Consider the following 23,490-nt stretch of genomic DNA (forward strand, 5'->3'; position numbering starts at 1 on the left):
GGTTTCCAAGTGTCCATTCAACCAGCGTGGTTGCATTAAAGATGAAAGAAGCATCACCCTTTGCTGAGGTCCCCTCCTTGAGGGGGTGAATTCCACCACTTTTCAAGGCTCTTGGTACAACAGTGTATCGAGACAAGAGTGGGAGGAAGAGAGAGTCACTTCTGTAAGGGATATTTTTGTACCCTGTTTGCAATAACATCTACAGACGTATTGAGGTTTGCCACCCACGGGCAGCCCAGTGGTTTCAGGAACTATGCATGGGCGAAGAATGAGTTGCATTCGGTCTATTTTGCAGGGGGAAAGAGAGGCAAGTGGGAAGTCAAATTTATTCAAAATCTTAAAATAAGAAACACCGAGTTTCCTGTCTGCTTTCCTTGCCACCTGGATTTTGCAACCAGCAAAGAGGGGAAAAAAAATCCAGTCCTACTAAAGAAAATGAGCTTTTTCATTACCTATTAACAAAGTGCCAGAATAGGAGAGTTATTTACACTTCCAGTGCAAGAAGCTGTAAATTGCTGAAAAAGCAAAACTTGTGAACTTTTGTTTTTTGTTCTGATAAAACAAACAAATCTAGGGTGATGGTAGGGCTAAACCACTCTAGGAATGAGGTTCTCCTCTGTGATGCTAATGGAGATGGATGCTGCAAGGAGAATAACCTCATCTTACAGTGATTGTTCAGCATCCCTCAGAGTTAAGTTCCTGAAGTGTCTCTTCTCTTGTTTCTACCACTACATACACTGTGAAACTTTACTATCTAGAGCTCCCAGCTGCTAGTTACAACCCACCATTAGAAACTAACACAGCTCCCACAAGTTGCTTATCTCCCTGTCAGTTGTTACACTGCTATATCGAATGCAGCTATTCCTGTACTTTTCCCCCTTTTTTGGCCCTTGGAATTGCTTTCTCTCCATTTGTCCAGCTCAAATGCGCTCTTCCATCACCTCCAGCTTATATCCAGGCCCGTGTGGTGTAATTAGGTGTCTCTTTCTTTCAGATGAGTCCATGTGCCATACAGAGAACAAGATTAGGGAAGAGCCCCTGCTGAGACAGTAAGACGTGTCTGTCACAAGTTCTTTTTCAAAATTTGCACTTATATTTGCTGAGTGACAATTTAACAGTGAATGTACCTGATGGAGGATCTCTCTATGGCTCTCTCACTTGCTGATGGTTGTAACAAAATCCCTTCTTTCCTGTGCCTCGTTTGCCTCATCTGCAAATGGGCAGTGACACTGACCTTCTGTGAGAAGCACTTTGAGCTCCATTGATGAAAAAGTCCAGGGAGAGCAGCCTTGTTGTTATTGTTGTCTGCAGAGTAAAAACATGCTCATAAATCATCTTTCAGGGATGGTAAAGCAGGTTTCATTGGCTCTGGAGCTGGGTGACTGAACAGAGAAGAATTTCCTTCTTTGGCATTTTCCCCTAGTTTTAATAACTTTGAACTCTTGCTTTAGATCTTGTTTACATTAGGCTGGTTTAGTAACTGTGTGTCTCCCTCCAGCAATTGTCTCCTTCTTCCCCACCTTCCTCAGGTATTTGGTTTAGGTACCAAACATCTGACTCAGGTCTTCCTGGAGAACGGCTGAGCCAGGGCACATGGAAGAGGGATTCATTTTTCCCTGTTTGCTAGCAGAGGGACTTAACGGGGGAAGGAGGTGGAGGCTGGGACTGTCATGGACGTGAGCCCTGAGAACATAAAAATCTAGGCTGTTACCACACCCATGTGGCCTCTCGATGAAATGCTAAATGCAAACCGCACCGACGGCTTGTGCTAAAAATGTTAGGGCTGGAGAATTGTCATGGGTCCTTCTAAGCTTTACAAGTGATGAAGCAACGACGCCTGCCTTTCAGCTTAGGGAGGGGAAGCAAAGCTTCTTTGAAAGCAGCAGGTCACTCAGTTAGTTACACAAGCACGTTTATCACAGCGTGGGCTGTAGAACTTGATCACTACCAGGAGTGGGATGGTTGGTTCTTGGCTTTGTTTTTGAAAAGCTCTGACACAAAGAGGGGTCTGAGGCAGCCCAGCCCGGGTCATCCTGCCAGGGGAAAGCTTATGACAAGACAGTGGCTCAGTCTGTGACCGCGGTGGTTCCGGGCACCGGAGCCCTCAGGGAGCTTCCCTCCCCTCTCACTCCAGCCACCGACATCACTGCCAGCCCCCTCGGGCAACGGGAAGAGGCCGCTAGGGGCCTGCCGTGGCCCGGGGGCGGCCCTTAGGGACACACCATTTGGGGCAGCCTGGGGCTGGCTGTGCTGGGCTGGGGGGAGCAGGAGGCATCTGAAACCTGTGGCTCTGGCTCCCCAGCGTTAGGTAATGGAGGCTGTGCCAGCAGATTGCTGAGTGACTTCCAGCCTGGCAGGAGAGGGGCTTGCTCTATGGAGCAACAAGGGTGCTGTGAAGAGGTTCTTGGTTTGTATGGAGCTGGCTTGTAGAATTCCAATTGGAAAGGTCGTTTTATGAAGTAATAGAATCATAGAATCGTAGAATTGCTCAGGTTGGAGAAGACCTTAAAGATCATCGAGTCCAACCACGACCTAACCATCCTACCCTCACTCTAACAGCCCTCCACTAAATCATGTCCCTGAGCACCACATCCAAACGGTTTTTAAACACTTCCAGGGATGGTGACTCAACCACCTCCCTGGGGAGCCTATTCCAGTGCTTTACAACCCTTTCTGTAAAGTTTTTCCTGATATCCAACCTAAACTTACCCTGACTCAACTTGAGACCATTTCCCCTCTTCCTGTCTCCTGCCACCAGTGAGAAGAGACCAGGCTTGGGGAAAGTGTGTACAAGAATGAGAAAGGCCTCCACCATCCATTGAGTCTCCGAAGCCTATAGCCCTTCAGCTCAGCAAGACAGCAATCAGGTGCTGCCAGGAAGAACAGATACAGGACACAGTGGTACCTGCAGGACAGACAGCAACGTGCTTTCCTTTCTGACAGAAGGGATATTTTAAAAAGCCATTGACCTTGTCTGCAAGACGTTTTCGCCTGCTGTGTTCATTGCTGCTGGATGAGAGTTTCGAAGCCGTGCCAAGGGTGTACGTAGCCGTGTATCTCCAGTGGAAATGAAGGGAGTACGTCCATCTGGCATTTGTTTAAAAAAGTTTCATCCGCTGATCCTTTCCTCGCTTCTCCGTCTGGGAGAATATCTGTCACCCACTCTGCCACCGTGTGGGGCACTCGAGCAATACAGCTCCAGGGGAGGGCAGCGAGGACCAGGACACGTTGTCAGGGATAGCAGGGGAGGGGAATTCAAGAAGAAAAGGCTCGGAGATATAACAGAGACAAGATGGATTATTTCAGGTCTCTCGGCAATTGCAAGTCTCAAAATACAAATAATAATAATAAAAGTTATTAACTTAGCTTTCCTATAAGAATCTTTTCTAACTGGTTCCAAGCCTGGAAGAAAGGTGAACAATATTCAGTGTCATACATCTGGGCTTGAGGCTTGCAATTATGGCCCATTCCGAGAGAAATTCTGACCTTTCCAGACAGATGGGCTAGCTGTGTACAGATCAGACAGCCAGGATGACTATCAGCAGACAGATCCATAAAAGCTTATGGGGAATAAATTTCAAGAAGTCATGATCAAAACTGTCAGGAGCCATAAATGCATCCAGATGGGGAATAGCTCAGAAGAACTTCCCATTGCCACATCAGAGACCTGGAAGCTTGGAAAATGTTGAAAGTTGACTGTAATATGAGGTTCAAAGCTAATATGCTGGGTTGTCTGCAGTGCTGTATTATGGCTGTAATCTCAACAATGCATCAGGCGCCCTGGCTGGCTGATATGAAGTCTTCTACTCCAGAGGCAGGCTGATTCTTAGTCCTCAACAATATGCAGAATATTAGTACTCATTTCTTGCCTCCTGTTCTTTCATATCCAAACTTTTGGAGTGCCAAATGCTTAGTCATGCTTCATCTGTGAGACGGCTTGAGCTCTGTGACAGCATGTTTCCAGTCACATCTCATGAGCTACTCCCGAGATTTATGTTTTTTTTCAGTAGAATCAAAGCTGATCCGAAGACCATAAGATGGTACTAGACAACAAACTGGATTGTTCAGAAGTATTTCCTTGACTCACTGGTATTTTGTCTTCTACACACTTGGCTGTCCATCTCCTGTGTGGCCCTGAGGGAACTAGCAGGCTCTCGGTCCTGTCTCAGCTGTGCTGCAGCTGTGCTCATCTCTAGCCATGCTGCTGGCCCTGCCTGGAAGAACCCTGGCCCTAGCTCATTCCACACCTTGCTGGGGTTGTTGGTCAACACTGCAGCAGCTCTTGGCTCTGCCCACCGCTTTCCAACACTTCAGGATGTCACTCATGAGTGAAGCCAATGCCTGTGTTGTGGTCATCCTTTTCTCCCAGCTCCCCAGTCCATAAGGATCAGCTGGCCCTTCCAGCTCCTTGATAGATACCCTGAATAACAAAATCACAACTAAGATCAAAAAAATCTGTCAAGAAGCAAATTAATGAGAGGCATTTGAGTCAAAGGGTACAATCTTTTTTAGTATGGATATGTGTTTTTTTATTGGAAATAGACCACAATTAGCATTCATGGGCTCTGCTGAGAGATGTGGGAAAGGTCAAGGGCTCACCAGATACAGAATCGAAATGGTTCTTAACTTCAGCTTGCCTTTCTGGGGCAGAGTAACAGTCCAAGCAAGGGAAGTTTCTACTGCGGGTTTGCTCATTTTCAGAGTCATCAAGCATCACCTTTCACAAGGGCTGACATTTAATTTAAAATAAGATTTGTGAAATAATAAGCGTATAGGACTGCAGAGTGAGAATCTTGACCTTGTAACAAAAGAAAGCTGTGATCTTAATGCAACATGGTTTTGGCTGGTTTGAATGGTAAATAATAAATAATACTCAAGTATCCTAGATGAAATGCTAATATTTATTTGGTGCAGTCAAAAGAGCTGTGAGGGTAGCTTGTAACATTCAGAGAAACCTAAATAGAGCAGGTACTCTGATCAGTTTCTTGAAGAGCTTTGCCTCTGCCATTTGATTTGAAGGCGTATGCCCAAAGCTAACACTCAGTGCTGTTTCTGATAATCACTGGGCTAAGGAAAGGCAGGACCTACAGGACCTACACAGATGGATGCTCTGTTTTTTTGTCATGTTTAACTTTTAATACTAATCAGTTCTGAATATACATCTGTGTAATTTTGCATGAAAGAGAGTGTAGGTTCATTGCTTTGATCTAGGCCTTGGAAAAGAATCTTTACAGTAAAGTATGAGTGCATTTTTTCAAGTCTATATATTTTCACAGGAGAGAATACCTACTGCATACTGAAATTCCTTCTCTTTCTCACTTAGACATGCCTGTCTTCAAGATTTGGTAAACAAGGTATTGCAGAATTATTAATGCATTTATCTTCAATGGTCTCCTGGGAGTTTGGTAGGCGTGAGCCATAATTTTAAGCGCTGTGAGTTCAGACAGCTGCATAATAGCTAGGAACAACTCTCACTACTGGCCAGAGCCATACACAGTGCAGGCCTGGGCAGCTCCTTCACTGGTAAGTTCCAGAAGTGCTGAGGTTTCTACATGGAAATACTGCTGACCTGAGCCATTTGTACAACAGTGAAAATGGCCCCTGGCTGTGCACTCCTATTTGCAGATGTGTTGTCAGGAATTCTTTTGTCATTTGACAACTGTCAACCTTGCTTTACCGTGTGTCCAGAAAGAAAGAACAATCGTCTCACCACTTCACAGGAATGCAAAAAAAGAGAGTAGTACTCCATTGACTTCTGGTAGAGAAGAGGTAGAGAAGAGATAGAGAAGAGATAAATGAAAAGAACCGATGGGCAGGTCTGAGACGTGTTTATTTTGTATGTGATATTTTATTATGTTTGGGAGGTATTTCTGGTAAAAGGAGGAGCATAATTAACTGGAAGGATGTTTGTAGCTGTAACCAAGGATAGTCTGGGCCAAGGAGCTACACTTTGGTGTCCCTGGGGTGAGCTGGTCAGCCTCACCTGGGCAATTGCTTCCAGAATTGGAATGCAAAAGTTATAGCCTCAAAAAAAAAAAAAAAAAAAGAAGAACCCAAAGAACAGCAAACCAAAACCAAAATGGGAGAGAGGCAAAATGGAAAAGGCTTGGATTAAAAGTTTTTCTTTAAAGGGTAATATAGAGTAGAAATCATTTATGTCTTCTCCAAAGCAAGAGATGAGGACATGGTGAAGGATTCCCTGAATGTACAGAGATGAGGGTAATCCAGCATGTTGCACACAGTCTAGCTGATGAGCTGTAAAAACAGAAATTGCTAGCAATGCTAGCGTGGAAAATGAGGGTTGTTAAGAAGGAATAGTAATGGAGCCTACAGCCTTAATAAGACTTTACTGCTCAGCAAGGTTTGACAAACCCTAACTGGAAGTAGGATGTTACTACAGGGGATTGGGAAGAAAGTGACCATCCTCTGAGAGCTGAGCTAGTGAGCTTCAAAAAAAAAGAAGACTGAAATAGTAACAGTAATATACTGGGAGTTCAATATAATCCCTTATACTGTTTATCTACCTTTTCTGCCATTAATAAAACATTTTGCATTATGTCAACTGAGCCATGTTTGCAAATGAAGAAAATTTGCTTGCTGAGCGCCAGAAAGGTTAGGTTTTATTTTCCCAAGCTTCTGAATGGGCATCTGAGTTTAGAAGTGACCCCTGGCATTTGAACTCAGCCCTGGTTGCCAGTCAAGTTCTAACTGAAAGGTTATACGAAGAAATGAATTTTATTCAGCCTTTCCCTGCCCAGTACCTCAAACGGCAGCTTCAGCTCCTAATTTACATCCAGGCATTGTGGGATCTTGTCAAAACAATTTACTAGTTTCTTTCTTGTGGTTTCCTTAGCCGAAAGCGTAGCCAAAACCTGTCTATGCTCAGCTCTGACCACTCGCCCAAGCTTTAGTTTCAGGAAACTGCCAACAAACAAGAGTCAGTATCATGCTGAAACATTGGCTTAAGTGAGACAGCCGCAAGTGACTGATGAAAGGCTGACAAAATAGCCACTGAAACAATTTGGAGAGAGATGAGTCCAGATGTGATATACTATTTACTTAGACTCAGTCCTGTAAATGAATTCCGGATGAGGAGATTTGGTGCAGAGTGATTTCTTCAGGATTAAGCTAAGAACTAAGGAGTGTTTTTCCTCAAGAAGGACTGGGTCATGTGCATCTTTCCAGGTTGGCTTAGTATTCTTCTTTTCTCACAAAGTCCAACCTTTTACCTAACAATGTACTTTCAACACATTTTATGTGTTTGGAAAAGAAGAACAGGTCTGTGGTGATGACACCAAAGAAGAGAGCTGTGCTTCATCCCCTGCACTACTTTCCACTCTTTCTTTTTACCTGGAGAATCTCACTTGGATTCCCAGCATAACCTAAGTGAACAGCCAAGAGAAGAAAGCTGCCACTTATGAAGCAGAGAATCCCCATTAGACAGTGGGCATATGGAGTTAGGTACATGCATATAATCATAGAATCAAAAGGGTTGGAAGGGACTGCTGGGGATCATCTAGTCTAACCCCCTGCTAAAGCAGTTTTCCTAGAATAGGTCACACATCAAAGCTTCTAGGTGAAGCTTTTTTTATTCTTCTTTTGAATATTTCCGGAGAAGGAGACTCCACCACCTCTCTGAGCAGCCTGTTCCAGTGCTCTGTCACCCTCAGAGCAAAGAAGGATTTTCTTGTGTTTGTATGGAACTTCCTTTGTTCCAGTTTGTTCTTGTTGGCCCTTGTCAATGGGCACTGCTGAAAACTGCTTTGCCCTGTCCACTTGAAACCCACTCTAGCTTTATAAGCATTGATAAGATCCCCCCTTCTCAGTCCACTGTTTTCCAGACTGAACAGTCCCAGATCTCTCAGCCTTTCTTCACAAGTGAGATGCTTCAGGCCCCTCATCATCTTTGTGGCCCTCCTCTGGACTCTCTTCAGTAGTTCCCTATCTTTCTTGAACTGGGGAGCCCAGAATAGGGTACAGTACTCCAGATGTGGCCTCACTGGACAGAGTGGAGGGGGAGAATCACTTCCCTTGACTTACTGGTCATGCTCTTTTTAATGCACTGCATACACTAACATACCCTACACACTGTATTGCAGCGGGCAGTGCAGCTCTGTGCCAGGAATGAAATACAGGCTTTTGCCCAGTCAAATAACAATGCTCACTCCAAGCTGCTTCTCTCTCCTCAGTGTGGTTCTGGGACTATTTTTCCTCGTATTGCATTGTCTGGATGCTGACGAAATATAGCCCAGGGTGCACTTTTAAGATCAGATACTATTCTGCTACTGCAAATGCCCCTTGTAGCCTTTCTTCTGGCTTCAGACTCCTCTGACACACAGGAGGAAGGCTCTTGGCTCTCCATCCCCGCAAGCAGAGGCAAGCTTTTGAACCAGTGGTGTATCACTCTTGTTCCACCTTTGGCTACCAGTGGTTCAGTGACTTAGCCCTGCTTCTGACAACAAGGCTGTCATCCAGAACCATCCTTCTAGTTCATCCAGATCCGTGATCTCATTCCATTCTCACATTTTGATTTAGTCCCCAGGAACATATGACTGAGTCTGCAGGCTTTGCTATTTATCCAGCTCCTCACTGTTTGCTGTGCTGACAGCTGGCATCACTGATGTGTCAGAAATCTTGGCTTCTGAAGTAGTGCTCCCAATTCTTTTCCGCACCTCGACAATGAGAACTGAGGAGCTCATCTCCATGCTGCTGTTAGCAGTGGCTGTTCTCATTCCCAAAGTTTGCATACATACTTGAGATTCTCCTGTTCAAGCAGTGGTAACACCCACTTAATGTTTTTGCCAAGGCAGATAAAAGGCTTCTGGCATTGGTGACTCTATTACTTGAGTGACATAAAGCAAACCATGGAGAACAAAAGAAGACACATCACCAAATATCAAAATGCAGATTGCTAAAGTGGAATGGGATGTGGAATTTGTTCTCTGGGTGGTGAGGGAAGATAAGTATTTATAAGGCAGGAGATGAGATGGTTTGTTCAGCCAGAAAAAAAAAGCCAAGCTTTGTTGAAGGGCACTCACTATACAGGCTAAGGCACCCAGAAGATCCTGTTTGACCACAGTGGCAAACGATGTGTTGGCTAATATTCTTATCACTGTGGTTACTTCAAATAGTTTTTTAGCAGCTGCTGCTCCAGCTGTTGGAAGCTTTGAAAAAACAAAGCTTCCAACAGGTAAGGCCTGCTTCAGTGCAGCATCCCCATACTGTCTGGCTATATGTCTCATTAGACACCAGCCTCCTGTCATGGGTGTAACTGTCAGTGGGTTGGCTGGAAGGATGAGTTCACAGATGTAACTAAAGACAATACAGAGGTGTTTGCATTGTGCTAGGGATAACAAGAAACACAGTAAGATATTCTTAGGTGCAGTTAACTCTCACAGCCCTAACAAAGAAGCTGGCTTGCCAATAAAGCTGCTTTCATTTTAATAAACCCTTTTTGTTTATTAATAATATGTATTTTAATCATTTAATTATTTTCAATATTTTAATAATATAATTATCTAATTACCTTTACTCTAAAATATCACTTAATAATTCATTTCTATTTTGTGTCTCAAAGCTGTGTGCTTTACAGCAGACCTTGCCATCAAACTGAATTCAACTAGAGGTCTGTAGTTTCACTAAATGCAAGGCTACCTTTTGGGGTAAACATATGTAAGAAGGGCATCTGGGTGTGAACCCAGCCAGACTGTAGATATGTAGGTACTGTTTTACACGTGCCATTTAAGATCATAACACTTCTTTCTTTTTTTCTAACAAACCCAAGTTCAAAGGCAGATATCATTGGATGCCATTGTAGATGATGAACAAGAAAGGATCCTGACATTATTATCAGTGTTTGACAAGGCATGAAAAAGTGCTGGTCCGGCAGCAGACCCTAAAATCAGTGGAATCAAAGGTAAATGCCAGAAAGTGTTTTCTCAAAAAGAGATTTGCATATCTGCTACTGGTTTTGCAAAGATTTTATATATCTGATTCTGTCTGCCTTCCCCTACATAAGAATCCTGTAATAAAAAGGGTCAGGGACCTTTCTGAATGGGGTAAGGGTCTTCTGTATTTATTTGATTGTTGTTTTAAGTGTATTTTTCTAAGGAAAGGATATGACTGAGTTAAGAGACAGACTGTATGTTTGTCTGTGTGTCTGTCTGTTTGTTGTAGAAGGACTTTGGGGAAAGAGGAGGTGGAACAAGGAACATGAAGGAAGCTTCATCCTACATATATTCTCTAGCAAAATATTTTTATTCTAAGGAATCAATCTCTTTATAAAAAGAAATGTTTACACTGATATGTTTCAAAGACTCCCCACCAGAAAGTCTTACAAGCATGCAAGCATTCAGTCTGTTGCAGATGCTTCTCTACGATGAAATTCAAAATGGAAGAGAAGAGCAAACTATGAAAAACTTACTGCAAGCTGTATGTCATTGTAGATGGGTTTCGTGTCATTTTAATGACACCTCTTTTGTTAGTTCCGTATGTTTTACTTCTAATACAACTTGCCCTATCATTCAATGCTAGTGACACAGCATGACTCAAATACTGAAGAGAGAATAATATCTGCAGGGCAGAGGTCACATTTTAACATGACTAGAAGCAAAAATCCACCCAGGCAGGTGGAGGGCTTTAAACAAGAGACAAAGCCACAAGCCACAGTATTTCCATTGACATCTATTTGGATCAGTCATCTTTTGCTTTTTATCTTAGAGAATTAGAGATTATATTTAGAGATTCAATAATTTCTCTTACTGACACTTGTAAGTCATGTTCTAGTTTCAGAAGGCGAATGCTTTGTAGCTTGATTCATGTATGCCATGGTGTCATGCTACAAATTACTGTTTCCTCAATCCATTCTGGTTTGTCGGATCTACCCTCTGCCTGGTTCAGATGTTAAGCATGGGTTCCACTTCAACCGTAAGCTTTGTGTGAATCCAATCAATACCTGTTCATAGTCCTCTCATAAAAATTTTCAACAAAGTAATAAGGAACACTTTTCAACTTAAGGAGAAGATTGGGCAAGGAGGAATCGTTTTAACCTGAGATAGGGGAGGTTTAGGTTAGATATTAGGAGGAAGTTTTTCACACAGAGGGTGGTGAGGCACTGGAACAGGTTGCCCAAGGAGGCTGTGGATGCCCCATCCCTGGAGGCATTCAAGGCCAGGCTGGATGTGGCTCTGGGCAGCCTGGGCTGCTGGTTGGTGACCCTGCACACAGCAGGGGGTTGAAACTGGATGATCATTGTGGTCCTTTTCAACCCAGGCCATTCTGTGACTCTATGATTCTATGATTACCAAATTGAATCAGATCTGACTTTACATTAATGAAGAACTGCACATCTCCCCATGTACTTATAACAAGGTCACTCTCAGGAAAGTTCTCCCCTGCCTGGTTGTGAAGTGTGAGAGACCTAATTTCATCAGTTTGCCTCACATGTCCTTGGACAAGAAACAATGTCTTTGTGCCACTTTCAGTTCTGTGGGTATGAGATGAGCGTAACAGCCTTCCATTTGTGACAAGGGCTCATGATCCCTTTTTATGCACACTGAGCATGCTTCAGCCCTGCCTGAAGCCACGCTTGGGCAGAATCTCCTGAATCTTCTTAAAGTAGGGTTCAAGCACAGCAGGAGATGTTTACCTCACTTACTAAGCACACCGTAGGGCCAGTGAACTTGTGGTTCCTCTGTGTTTCTGTAGGAGCCAACTGCAGGAATATGGGCAACAGCTGTAGCTGCTCTCAACTCTGCAGCAGACACAGTGGAAACCTGATTAGGAATTGCCACCCAACCAGCTGTGTTTCAGCAGACTGACAGTTTTATCAGTTCTCTGATGCAGTTATCTGAGTGTGCTTTTGCTACTGCATTTCTTAAGGCATGTACTTGATCTAGAATGAAATAGTTGAAGGAGGGAGGGAGGAGGTGGGGAGAGATCTATGGTTTAGTTCAAATTACATCCACAGTGATCTGAGGTTTTTCAGAGGAGATTTTGCTAACGCCAGCAGAGAAGTCACCTTTAGGAGGTTGCCTATGGATGTAGTGGTAGTACTTTCCATCCACACAAGATACTGCAGTCAGTATTGTTACTGCATGGACACATCCTTGTCATCTTGTGGCCCATTAGCTCAGGCATCTTTATGCAGAGAGGCTTGTAACACTCTTATCTGCTACAGCATGGTTACATACGAGGCATACAGAGCTTTTACACTGTGTCTGAGCAGTGGGATGCATAGCATCCTTCATACAACATGTGCAAGGTCAAACTCCTTGCAATCTTTCCTGTGAGCATAGCATAAGAGGCAAAAAAGTAGCAGAGTTTTCATCATCAGGAAAAGCTTTTCTTCGCTTAGTGAAGAGAACTGAGTGGTTTGGTACAGGTCCTAATGTTTTGAAAAGAAAAGACAACGACAAATTAGATGAAAGCAACTGTATTTTTCAGCAGAAGATACACTTTTGGTTTATAGGTTGTGTTACTTTTTAGTCTTGAGTTGAAATACCAAGGTTTGGTATTCTGTTCTCTTTGCTTTTCTTCCCTTCTCCAACACTTCCATCTCTTATTTTTCCCCTTTCATCGCTGAAAATAAATAAATAAATAAATAAATGGGAATGATAAAGAGAAGAAACCCAAGAAAAACAATTGCCTTCAGCTTTCAAAAGAAATGTTTATTTTGATTTCAGTTCATTGGTTTAATCTAAAAGTTGGACAAATTTCAGATTTTGAAACAAAACTCTGATTTCCATCAGTTCATTTCCAGACGAGATTTTTCTGTTTGCATTTTGCTAGTCAATAAAAACTTAATCAGAAAGAGTCAGATTTAGGTCTCCAGGAATCCAAAATCTTCGCTTCTTTGCAGTTCAGAAATGAAGGAAAACTGAGTGCTGATGTGAGCCATCACTTAGGGAATCCAGAAGTTTGCTTTACCCCATAGCTCAGAAGCAGGACATAAGTCTGGCCTTCTGTCTCATAAGAAAACTAAGGGTAGCTCAGGAATATGGTGCCATTTAGTACTGCTGACTAGAGCACGTAGTAGAGAGCCATGAGGCAAATCTCTGCTCTTCCATCTCTGCCAGCTATCCAGAATAGCTCGCCAGGAAATTCAGTTTTTAGGGCAGCATATCCCATGTGTGATCAGTAAAGTCATGGTGAGTGTTCTTTGAGCAGCTTTGAAGGGTCCACAGGGAGCATCTGTGAGGCCAAGAGTGACTGAGCAACAGCTGCACTCGTGGTGGCCACTTTAGAGGAAAGTTTACTTACGAAGTCAAGGCTCAGCCTAGTCAAGGCTCTACCCTGTTTTTGATAGCTTTTGTTGATTTGACCTTTTGGGGGTCATGCCTCACCTCACCACTTGATTACTGGTTCTTGACAGCTTAGAAATAACCAGCGGGTGTGGCTTTTAAGCTAAACTTCAACCAGCTGTAAGGAGCTCATGGGATTTAGATATTTGCTTATACTCAAACAAATAGCATGTTGATACCGACGATGGATACCAACTTGCTTTCATGAGGTTTCATTTTTCAGTGCTTTGAAGCTATTTCAAAAATGAAATGCATTGGGGGAAATATGTTACAGTTAATTACCATGTATTTGATTTTATTCCAGCATGCTTTTGGAATTACTGCATTGAGCACAAGTAGTATTTAACCTTCAAGTTGATGGGTCATTCTGAAGACTATCTGAGATACTGAAGCTGACAAAAAAAAAGTCTTCAAACCCGAAGAACTTTCTACACAGGTGATAGAAGAAAAAATAATTCACTTTCTGAGCAGATATTCTTTGAATATAGCAGATGTTTAAAGGGGAAATACAGACATTGGTATTTAAAACGATAACAATAAAAACAAATTTTATACAAGCAATGTTACAGAGAAGACTTCTTGTGCTCGTAAGCATTTGGAAATCAGTAGCTCTGTCTGCACAGGCATGCCTTAAAATAATTGGACATAATCTCTGCTTTTACATGGAGTCAAGCACTGCAAATCTGTATCTAGGTATTACACCCTGTCAAGGCTGCTCGGTCAGGTGGTGATATAATTAACAACACAACTTGCTTTCTCTCTCCCTTTATATCATATTATTTGTTCTCCAGTAAATTTAAAAGTATTTCCATGGTCTTTTAAAAATAGAGCAACTCAAAGGTGGACAACAGCTTTTCCTTAAACATGTTCAGGGGGTGGAATTAGACATTCAAAACGTCATAGGTATGGCTCCACACACTGCAGGACTATGCAAGCACTTTAGCTCTTCCTATCCTAGGCAAATGAAGTAACTGCAGTTTGCTGACACACTGGGTCATTTCTAGAACTTCTCTATGCACATCTCTTCCCTGTGTTGCTTGAAATATGCAAATATCAATCAAAATTTGCTGATTTAGATAGCAACGTTTGTGAAGACAGCAACCCATGGTGGAGAGCTGGAGCCACAAACTTCTGCATGGGTATGAGCAGTAAGGGAACCATCAAAACCTCCTCTTTCCCAGACCACACTGTTAAAACATGGCCAGTCCCCAGCAGAGGGAATGTGCTTTGTGCTAGGTGGCCCCAAGGTCAGGGATTACGCACTGACCCTTTGTATTTTTATTCAGCAGTAAGGAGCACGGTCTGTGTGCATTGCTTCCCAGATCCAACTGCAGGTTTGAGACACCATTCCTCCAAAACAAACCAAAGTTGGGTTAAATCTTGCCTGCTGAAATCCAGGCCACTGCTGCAAAGCATCTTTGCCAGGAAATTACTATGGAAATAAAGACAGAACACTGCTCAAAATTACTTGTGGATTTGTATATTTTCTATTTAAATTTGTAAGGCATGTGAAAAGAGTATACAGATTTTTATTTTATATATTATTATATATTCAAGTACGTATTTGAAAATACAAAGTAACAGTTAGTAAGAAATGAAGAGTGACTGCTCAGCTACCAACCCCAATGAGTAACCTCACAACAGAGGCTGTAAGGGAAAGGTGTTGTGCCTGTTTTCTCTGCAGAGAAGCTAGAGAAACTAAAATTGCGTGTTTAACACTGCTTACAAATAATCATGCTAGGACATCTGCAAAAGAACTGCGTAGTGTGTAAGAGGAAGCCACAGACACCATACACCCAACACCTACTATTACCCTAAGTAATGCATTGTTAGAAAGCAAGCCTATGTTTAACTCAGGCAAAGACGAATGGCTATTCTGTATCAGTCTTTGTATGGATGTAGGTGCTACAAAAGCTATTTTTAGCTGTTTCCATGTCTATTTTGTACATACAGGCAAAACGCATCAGAAGGAAACTTCCAGATGACCCTATGACTAAACCACTGCACCCTCTGCTCCTAGGTGCTTGCTGAGGACCTGCTCAGCAAAAAGCAGCCATGGATGTGACTTTTCAGAGTTGACACCTCTCCAACAGCACGTTCCATGAAGCCCAGGGAATATCTGTTAGTAGTACTGTGAACACAGGGTCATGCCAGCCTGGAGAGGTTCATCTCATCCATCCCCCAGGCAGGAGCTATGCCTCTGTTGTCCTCAGTGGGACAACGCCTGGACATCTGGAAAGCTCTCAGCAAAGAAGTCCTTGTGACTGCTTGGGAAAATGCAAACCCTGCAAGTAAATCCAGAAAGGGAAGCATAAAAGGACAACTGCTTTCTTAAACCCTCCTCTTTGCTTTCCAAAACCAAATGGGAGTCACAAAAGGATGACAGAGGGATTCTGCACCAGTAACAGGGGGCAGATGTTCACCCATTTATTGAGTCTGCAGCGACAACCAAGCCTCTGCCTCCTCCCTTGTCAGATATTTGTTATCAAATAATCCACGGGCCAGTGACAGTCTGCATTCCTCTCCTTGTCTGAAGGAAGCTGGATGGGTTATGCAGCCCTGAGAGAGGAGAAGGCGGGATCTTTCTAATTACTTTCTTTCATACCAAAGACAGTTCATGCAACGCGAGGACAAGCTGTTCTTCACTGACCTGCCCTGCAGGTCTCTAGCACAGAGGAGAGGGCTTCTGGGAAGCCAGGTGTGGTCCCACCTCCAGTCTGGCTTCTCTCCTGGATTAACCAGGGTACTGCATGCGTGCCAACTGTTGGCATGGGGCCGCCGAGGCCTGGGGAGAAGCAAGCAGAAACCTTCCCGGGAACTGCGAAATTTGGCAACAGCTGTGAAACACACATCAGAGGCAGCAGTAATGACAGGTTACATGTGTGTTAGGAACAGGGCTATTTCTTCGCTAAATTCAGTCATTTAGCGTGTCGCTAGTCTGTAATATTGCTATAATTGTGACCTATGCTGGTTCTCTAACTTCAGCAAAAGCCTGAGTACTGACTGATGCTTTTAACTTGGAGTGCATGACACACATTCCTGTGTGTGTACATCTGTACAGACACAGATGCACATACATCATTTAAGAACAAGCAAACAGTGCTACACAGTTATTACAAAAGAAGGATTGGCCAATAACAGAAGTTAAAATTGCACTGCAGAATGCGTGCTGGCTTTTTTTTGTTTCCATATTGGCTGGTGCCCGTAAAATCTCAGAAGTATAAAAGAAGGGAAACATCTTCCATTTACTTCATTCTCTTTGCAACATCCAAATATGCATACTCGATTTCTTGATCAGCAGGACAAGTGTTTGTAAATTCATCTCTTGCATATGCATTATTCAAGTATCTTGAAATCCCCGTCATTTCGGGTGGGAAATCAAAATTTCTGTATTTCTTTGCAACAACCTTTTTATAAAGAAAATAAAAGAAAAATTGTATTACACATACAGAATCATAGAATCATAACATGGCTTGGGTTGGAAGGGACCCCAAGGATCATCAAGCTCCACCCCCCCTGCTGCAGGGAGGGCAATTAACCTCCATATCTAATACTAGACAAGGTTGCCAACAGCCCCATCCAACCTGGTCTTGAACACCTCCAGGGATGGGGCATCCACAGCCTCTCTGGGCAGCCTGTTCCAGCACTTCACCACTTTCTCTGTGAAGAACTTCCCCCTGATATCCAACCTAAATCTTCCCTCCTTCAACTTAAAGCCATTTCCCCTTGTCCTGCCATTATCTATCCTTGTAAAAAGTTGACTCCCCTTCTGTTTGTAGGCTCCCTTTAGGTAGTGAAAGGCTGCACTGAGGTCACCCTGCAGCCTTCTCTTCTCCAGGCTAAACAAGCCCAGGGATATGGATTAAAGGTGAGAGAGATGGTCAAATTTCAGCAATCGCTGCTTTCTTCATTTAGCAAGAGCAAGATCATTTAATCTTATCGGTCTGTGGCACTTTGCATGTGAAACGCAAATAGAAATATTTCTCTACAGCACTGAATATAGTACCCATTTAATATTTGTGAGAGGCGTAGAGAAAGTAGTCAAATAGTAGTCCAAATATGAAACCAGATATTCCAGCTCCAGCTGTCAATGTGAAGATCTGCCTAGCTGTGCTGCACTGCAATGGCCTTGTGCGTTAGCACTCCTTGTCCATACACAGCTACTGTGTGGCTTAAAAAAGACAGACTTCTTCTGCCTTTTAGAAAAGAGGCTGAGCTTCTAGGCTGCCCTTCTCTTCAGGAGGCTGAAAAGCAAATGCAAACCTTAATTATGTGGAGCTTTGGTAGGAGGTTGCAATCTGCTAAGGTGAGCTCATCTCCATCCAGGAATTTCCGGCAGGACACAGTGATCTCCTCAGTGCTATAAGCATCAATTTCATCAGGCAAGGGGCTATTTAAATAGTTGTCCAGCTTCCTCAGGGCTTTAAGCAAAGATTTTTCCAGATCTAGGTTAAGACAATAAAAAGATCGTTCAAGCCTGTACCAAGGTCTCTCTGACACCAAGCAGAAAGGCGCCTACTGCATCCTGTCTCCTGGCACCAGCCCAGCTCGCAGATACCCAGCCATGCTAACTCCTGCAATTCCTTTATCCAAAGCTTAAAATGTAATGCTGGGATAAAAGCTCTAAGTAGCTAAAGGGGGTTCTGAGAAAAACCAAACTGGGTCTGTGTTACCAGAAACTGCAGGGCTCAGCAAGGGTTGGCTGGGGTGTTCACAGGGGATGGGGCTGGTGTGCAACGGTGGAGATGGAGCTGTAGGACACAGGAGTTGCATGACTAACTTATATCAGGACAGGTAGAAGGATCGTAGCACCTACTTTCATTAGCATCTTTTCTTGGGTTCTTTATGAATGCAGAGAATTTTGCAAACACATCATTTCCTGCAGAGTTAGACTCAGGGTGCTTCGGTGCAAGTTTGGGATACCTGAGGAGTTGAAAGAATCAAAAAATTATGGATTAGCCTTTACTTTCACCTTCACTAATTACTTCATATATATATCACTGAAACTGAAGTGTTACAATATATGGCTACTCAGGGCTTTCAAAGAGAACCATCCTAAGCTAAAAACCAGTTTCTAAGTGTGAATTTCACCTCTTACCCAAACCACCTGGCTCACCTCCTGCTCCTGGGGCAGATGGGAAATGACTGTTTGTGCTGCAACCATTGCCTGAGCAACCCAGTGCCTCTTCCAAGCTGTCTATGTTGGAAGTGAGGCTAAGTAGAGCCGTGAGGAAGACCAAAGGGAAAAGACCCCACTACCACCAACTGCTGCTCCTCCCAGCCTCCTCGCCTGTCCTGCACATGCACGAGCAAGCTCAGAGTGGCCAGGCCAGTCACTGCTGCTGCTACAGGCAGAGAGGAGGAAAAAGTAGCTGCTCACATAGCGGCTCACATAGTTCGAGTCAAGTTTGGCTGCTTGAACGGGCAGCTGCTGTCCTGGGAAGGAAAAGGTGCCTGCGTGGGGGAATGACACCACTGGCAGAGGATGTGGGGAGAGGTGAGGATTGCTCCTGGGATGAGGACAGGTCTGAAACCCAGCCTGCAGCACACACAGAGATTATCCTACCTAGCCACGCAAAATAAGCTGCAATGGTCTGTGCCCCAGCGCTCCTGCAGTGTGTCAGGCTTCCACTGTTGCTTCTTTCTACTACCTGTTCCCTGAATTATTTGTACAATGTGAGGAAGGAAACCTCAAATAAACACAAGCAAGAGGTCAGGTTTCTGCAGTGGTATGCAGGTTTCTGCATATACTTGTTGCAGGAGGGTGGATTTCATGTCTTGAAAATGATTGTAGTGGTGCAACTATGAACTTGAGGTGAGTGCAAAGAGCACAGCCAGCAGTCAGGGCTAGCCCAGGATATATGCCACACACTGCCAGGCCTCCCCAGTTGGCAATCAGGTTGGAGGCACTGCTCCCAGACACTTTCTCACAACTTGGGCTATGAGCAGGAAGAAAGGACAGCAATGCTGTACCGGGGCGGTGCTAGCTTTTCTTCCAAGAACTCCTCAATCTTATTGACATCAGTTTTGACTTCACCATCAAACGTCATGAAGGGTGGGTTCGTCCCCGGGGCCAGGTTCTGCAGGTCAGCAGGTTTTCTAGAGGGAGAAAAGAGGTTGGGTTAATCACAGTGGTGACAACTCTTTCATCTCCGACAACTTATTGCAATGATCTGCTTCAACTGCACAGTAGAAGGCTACATCTCTTGCAAAAGCACAATGCACCAAGCTTCCTCATGCTGGTGGTGTCAGAATTATCTAGCCCCTCTCTGAATGCACCCTGAAACACTACAATTTCAGGCTTGTGTTACAGAGACCTACTGGAAAACAGATTAAAATCTCAAATGTTTCAAAGAAGTTGATCCACCTCATACCAGTGAACCTGAAAGAGGCACCAGGCGCACAGCCTGTTAGCACAGTGCCAACTTGCAGTGTAAGTAATGTGCACTAACCTGCGTGCGTGCATTTCAAATCAAAGAGACTCATTCTTTTAAATCACCATCATGGTAAAGTTGTTCTAAAAATGAGAACTCCTATTATGATCTCACCTTTTCAAGTCCACAGTTGTGACATTAAATATGACACCCTTTAGCCAAAGGATCATAAAGAGACGCTGCGAGAACGGGCAATTTCCAATACTTTCCCCATCACTGCCAGCCTACAATTACAAAAAAAATAATAATAATAATAAATTTGCATACATGTGAGATAGCAAATTTTGATAGCAGATGTAATAGATACGCAGAGTCCAGACCAGAGTGTTACTCATCCCTAACACATATTTTCATGCAGAATTTCTTTATATCCTTCTCTGAACATGCACATGGATATGATGAAGAATTCTGCCATCTCAGAGATGTATTTTTTCATTAAAATGCATAATGAATATTACCGTAAGTTAGAAAACAAAATTGAAATCACAGCAGTCCTTCCAGAGGAAATAGTCTCCACCTCATTTGTCTTTATGAGCATAAATCTACCTGAGTCACCGCAAGATTAAAACAAGCCTAAATCAGTTTATGATCATAGGAAACAAGAAGAGAAAGATTTACCGGCATAAATCGAGATGTAATGTCTAAGGCACTTAAGGGAATAAACAGAATAAATCAAAAAATTAAAGGGTTTTCAACTAAACAATCGTGGGGGCCCCAGAGGAGGAAGGAAGCTGCCAAGCGGCTGAGCACACCGGTCTCCATGCTTTGCTGAACCGGAGCCTAACGAAGCACAAATATCACATACCTCTGGCTAATGGCTGGGAGAAAGGCACAGGATGGGGGACAACATGTGGGTTTCCATCTTAATGGAACTTGGCCCTGGCCAAGGCATGTAACTGTGCCTCTCATGGTGGTCTTGTTCTGAGCAAACACAAGGCACAGCTCAGCATGGCGGTGCAGCTCTGTTGGATTTTGCGCCCCGCTGCAAGAGCTCAGAGGCCTAGTTTTCAAGCCTGCCACACCATTCTCCTGAAGAGCAGTTTAAGAACTTTGCTTATGTGTAAGGGTACAGAAATAAAAACCCAAGCATGTCATTTACTTACTTAACAGTTCATGAATGTTTGTGGACTACATAAGACAAAACAACATACAGTAATGAAATTAGTTCTGCTTGTTCCATCACCCTCCTCAGTGCCATCAGATGAATCTCAAATGAACTCTCCACCAATGTTCATGGCTGCTGGGTTGCCTGAAGCTCCTTCACCTGTACTAATAGCTCCATGCATGGAAACAAGCACCTGGCCTCAAGCAGGAACAATGCCACAGTGCACAGGCCATGGTTCCCTATGTCAGTGGGGAGGATCCTCCTCCAAACACTGCTGCTTTCTGCTAAGGTATCATGCCAACAATAGGCTTTCTTGGTGAGAAAAAACATGATAGCCTACTGCCTCATGTAGCGTTTCAGCATTTTAGAGATGCTAAGAATAGCTGAGCTGCTGTGTTAAGTAGGAGCTGTTTTCTAAGTGGTAAAAATGAAAGCTGTTGTGGTTTTGCTCTTACTTGGAGAACTGCTTTCCAGCACTGTACAACTTATTTGATCAAAAACTACTGTGCACTTCTTAAGAACGCGACTACACCTGCTGCTAGCATGTGCTTAAAAAAACCCTAAATCTACACCATCTTACCTCACCCTGTCTCTCACATCATGTTTCACCTAGCCACTTCTCCTAGGTAACAGAGATGGGACAAGAAGGAATGGCCTTGAGTTGTGCCAGGTTGGATATTAGGAACCATTTCTTCTCAGTAAGAGCGGTGAGGCAGTGGCACAGGCTGCCCAGGGAGGTGGTGGAATCACTGTCTCTGGAGGTGTTCAAGAGCCGTGTGGATGTGGCACATTTGTTTCAGTTCTGCAGAGCTGGAGGCAAGTGACAGAAAAACTACAAAAGCCCACACAATAGCACAAGCAGTGGTGAAACTTTTCCCTGCTATAGCAGTGATGGGCAGTCTGCAATGACTGGAAGACCCTGGACACTGAATCTGATTTGAAGTTTGACACCATTCTGGCCTGGCATCTCAAAGATACAACAATTTCTTATAGACTCAGGTGAAAGCCTAGAACATTAATATTTTGGCCTACCGAGGAAGCCAGGGTGAATACAGCTAGCTGAAATGACTTCAGATACATCAGCTTGTATTTTGGCCCCTGGGAGACACCTCTGTTCATCGAATCCAGTGAGCCGCAACTCGTAATGGACAAAAAAGCACCAGCGACACATGCCAAAGGCATTTGTTCAAGCTCCAAACAGGGGGTTGGCCACGTTGACTCAAAAATCACGAGTCGAGGTACTGAAATAACTTTATTGCAGTCTATCAAGCAACACGATAGCTGAACCATGCCATCATTGTACGTTAATGTACTTTCCAACAAAGTCAGCGTGGCCTTTTTTATAGCAGGGAGACAGTGGGTCAGTAGCCTTCTTTCCACTACTGCTTACCTTGTAGGAACACAATACAACAGTAAGATTCCATGAGTTAATACCAACAGGATGACAGCATAGCGAGGGGTGCTGCAGCCTCGGAGCAGAACACCCTGCATTTTCCTCCACAGCACTATTCTGGGATGTTTAACTCTGAGCTGGGCTTGGTCTGTGCGCAGGGTTTAATTACACTTCCTGACTGCTGCGCTCTGGGATGACGCAGAGTGAAATCCTAACTCCAGGGAAGTCAGCGGGAGCCTGGCTGTGGATTCAATGGAGGATTGTGTTTCCAGACTGGTTATAACCTTAATAACCAGGCAAATGCTGGTATAATTGCAGGTAATGGCCTGCCCTCCACCTGCAGTTGTTGTGACGCTCTGCTAACCTCCAGATACTGCTAGTGAAGTGGGTGTGTTTGGGGCTGTTCTGCTGCTAAGTAGATGTCTAACCAGAGCCTTGAGTAAATGTCATTTATGTTTTAATTGTGATCAGTCAGGAGGTCAGTGTGCTTCTTCTAGTAATACTGAGATTAATGAGTTCATTAATCAAACAATTAGGACAGCCATTGCTGCAGACAAGAAAACTTTCACGCTGTGTATAGAAGCTTTCTTTCAGAACCTTCAGGGCCCTAGGCAGCAATTGCATATTGTGGCAATATCAACTTACTACAGCTCCCCATAATCCCATAACCATGTGCCATTACTTAACAGGATTATTAGCTGACACTCCCTAATTTCATTCATTTTTCACTGTTCCACACTCTCTTCAGACTTTTTTTGTGGGTTTTCTTTTTGCGTTTGCTTGCTTGTTAATTTGTGTACTAAGTCTTACTGGGAAAGGGAAGAGCTCTCCATATCCTTCTTTCCACTACTGCTTCAGCTCTCAAGTTAAAAGCACCATCACACTCGGTACTCATTTCCCTACACACAAGACCTCATGCATAAGACATCAGAGAGAGTCACAGAAAAACTATACCACCTTGATCTGGCAGCTCTGATTTTCTGAGTAGCCTTTAAAAGATCACTTGCCTCTGCATACTATCCTCAGGGTAACTACTCTACAGAAGAGTCATCTACCGAAGGTCAGTTATAAACCACTAATTTGGGCTCTTTCTGAGCTGCAGTTGCTCTGTCCCTGGAACTGCTGAAAAATTTTGTTTTGTAACAGTTTATGTCCAAATGTCTCAGGAGCTGGGACTTTGAAGGTTCTTCTATTGACCTCAAATGTCCTGTGCCTCCAAAATCTTGATGAGTGGAATTTGTTTTTCCTGGACTTTTT

The 23,490-nt window shown here is 43.6% G+C and overlaps 1 protein-coding gene across 2 annotated transcripts in view; it reads right to left on the reverse strand.

Moving 5' to 3' along the window:
* Positions 1-12,451: 12,451 nt before the first annotated feature.
* The window catches only part of CLIC6 (chloride intracellular channel 6), a 29,691-nt gene continuing 18,652 nt past the window's right edge, over positions 12,452-23,490 (reverse strand). The window contains exons 2-7 of one of the 2 annotated variants that reach the window (XM_052674132.1): positions 19,850-19,959; positions 19,275-19,400; positions 18,118-18,224; positions 17,565-17,746; positions 16,551-16,708; positions 12,452-12,579 (exon numbers count right to left, since the gene is read on the reverse strand). In XM_052674132.1, the coding sequence (XP_052530092.1) occupies positions 12,483-12,579; positions 16,551-16,708; positions 17,565-17,746; positions 18,118-18,224; positions 19,275-19,400; positions 19,850-19,959 (780 nt within the window). In that variant the 3' untranslated portion in view covers positions 12,452-12,482. Of the gene's footprint in view, positions 12,580-14,091; positions 14,734-16,550; positions 16,709-17,564; positions 17,747-18,117; positions 18,225-19,274; positions 19,401-19,849; positions 19,960-23,490 lie in introns of those variants that run through there. The other variant, XM_052674131.1, reaches the window with a different exon arrangement.

The sequence above is a fragment of the Tympanuchus pallidicinctus genome, unplaced genomic scaffold (genome assembly GCF_026119805.1).
Source record: "Tympanuchus pallidicinctus isolate F22 unplaced genomic scaffold, pur_lepc_1.0 scaffold14, whole genome shotgun sequence".
NCBI classification, from domain to species: Eukaryota; Metazoa; Chordata; class Aves; order Galliformes; family Phasianidae; genus Tympanuchus; species Tympanuchus pallidicinctus.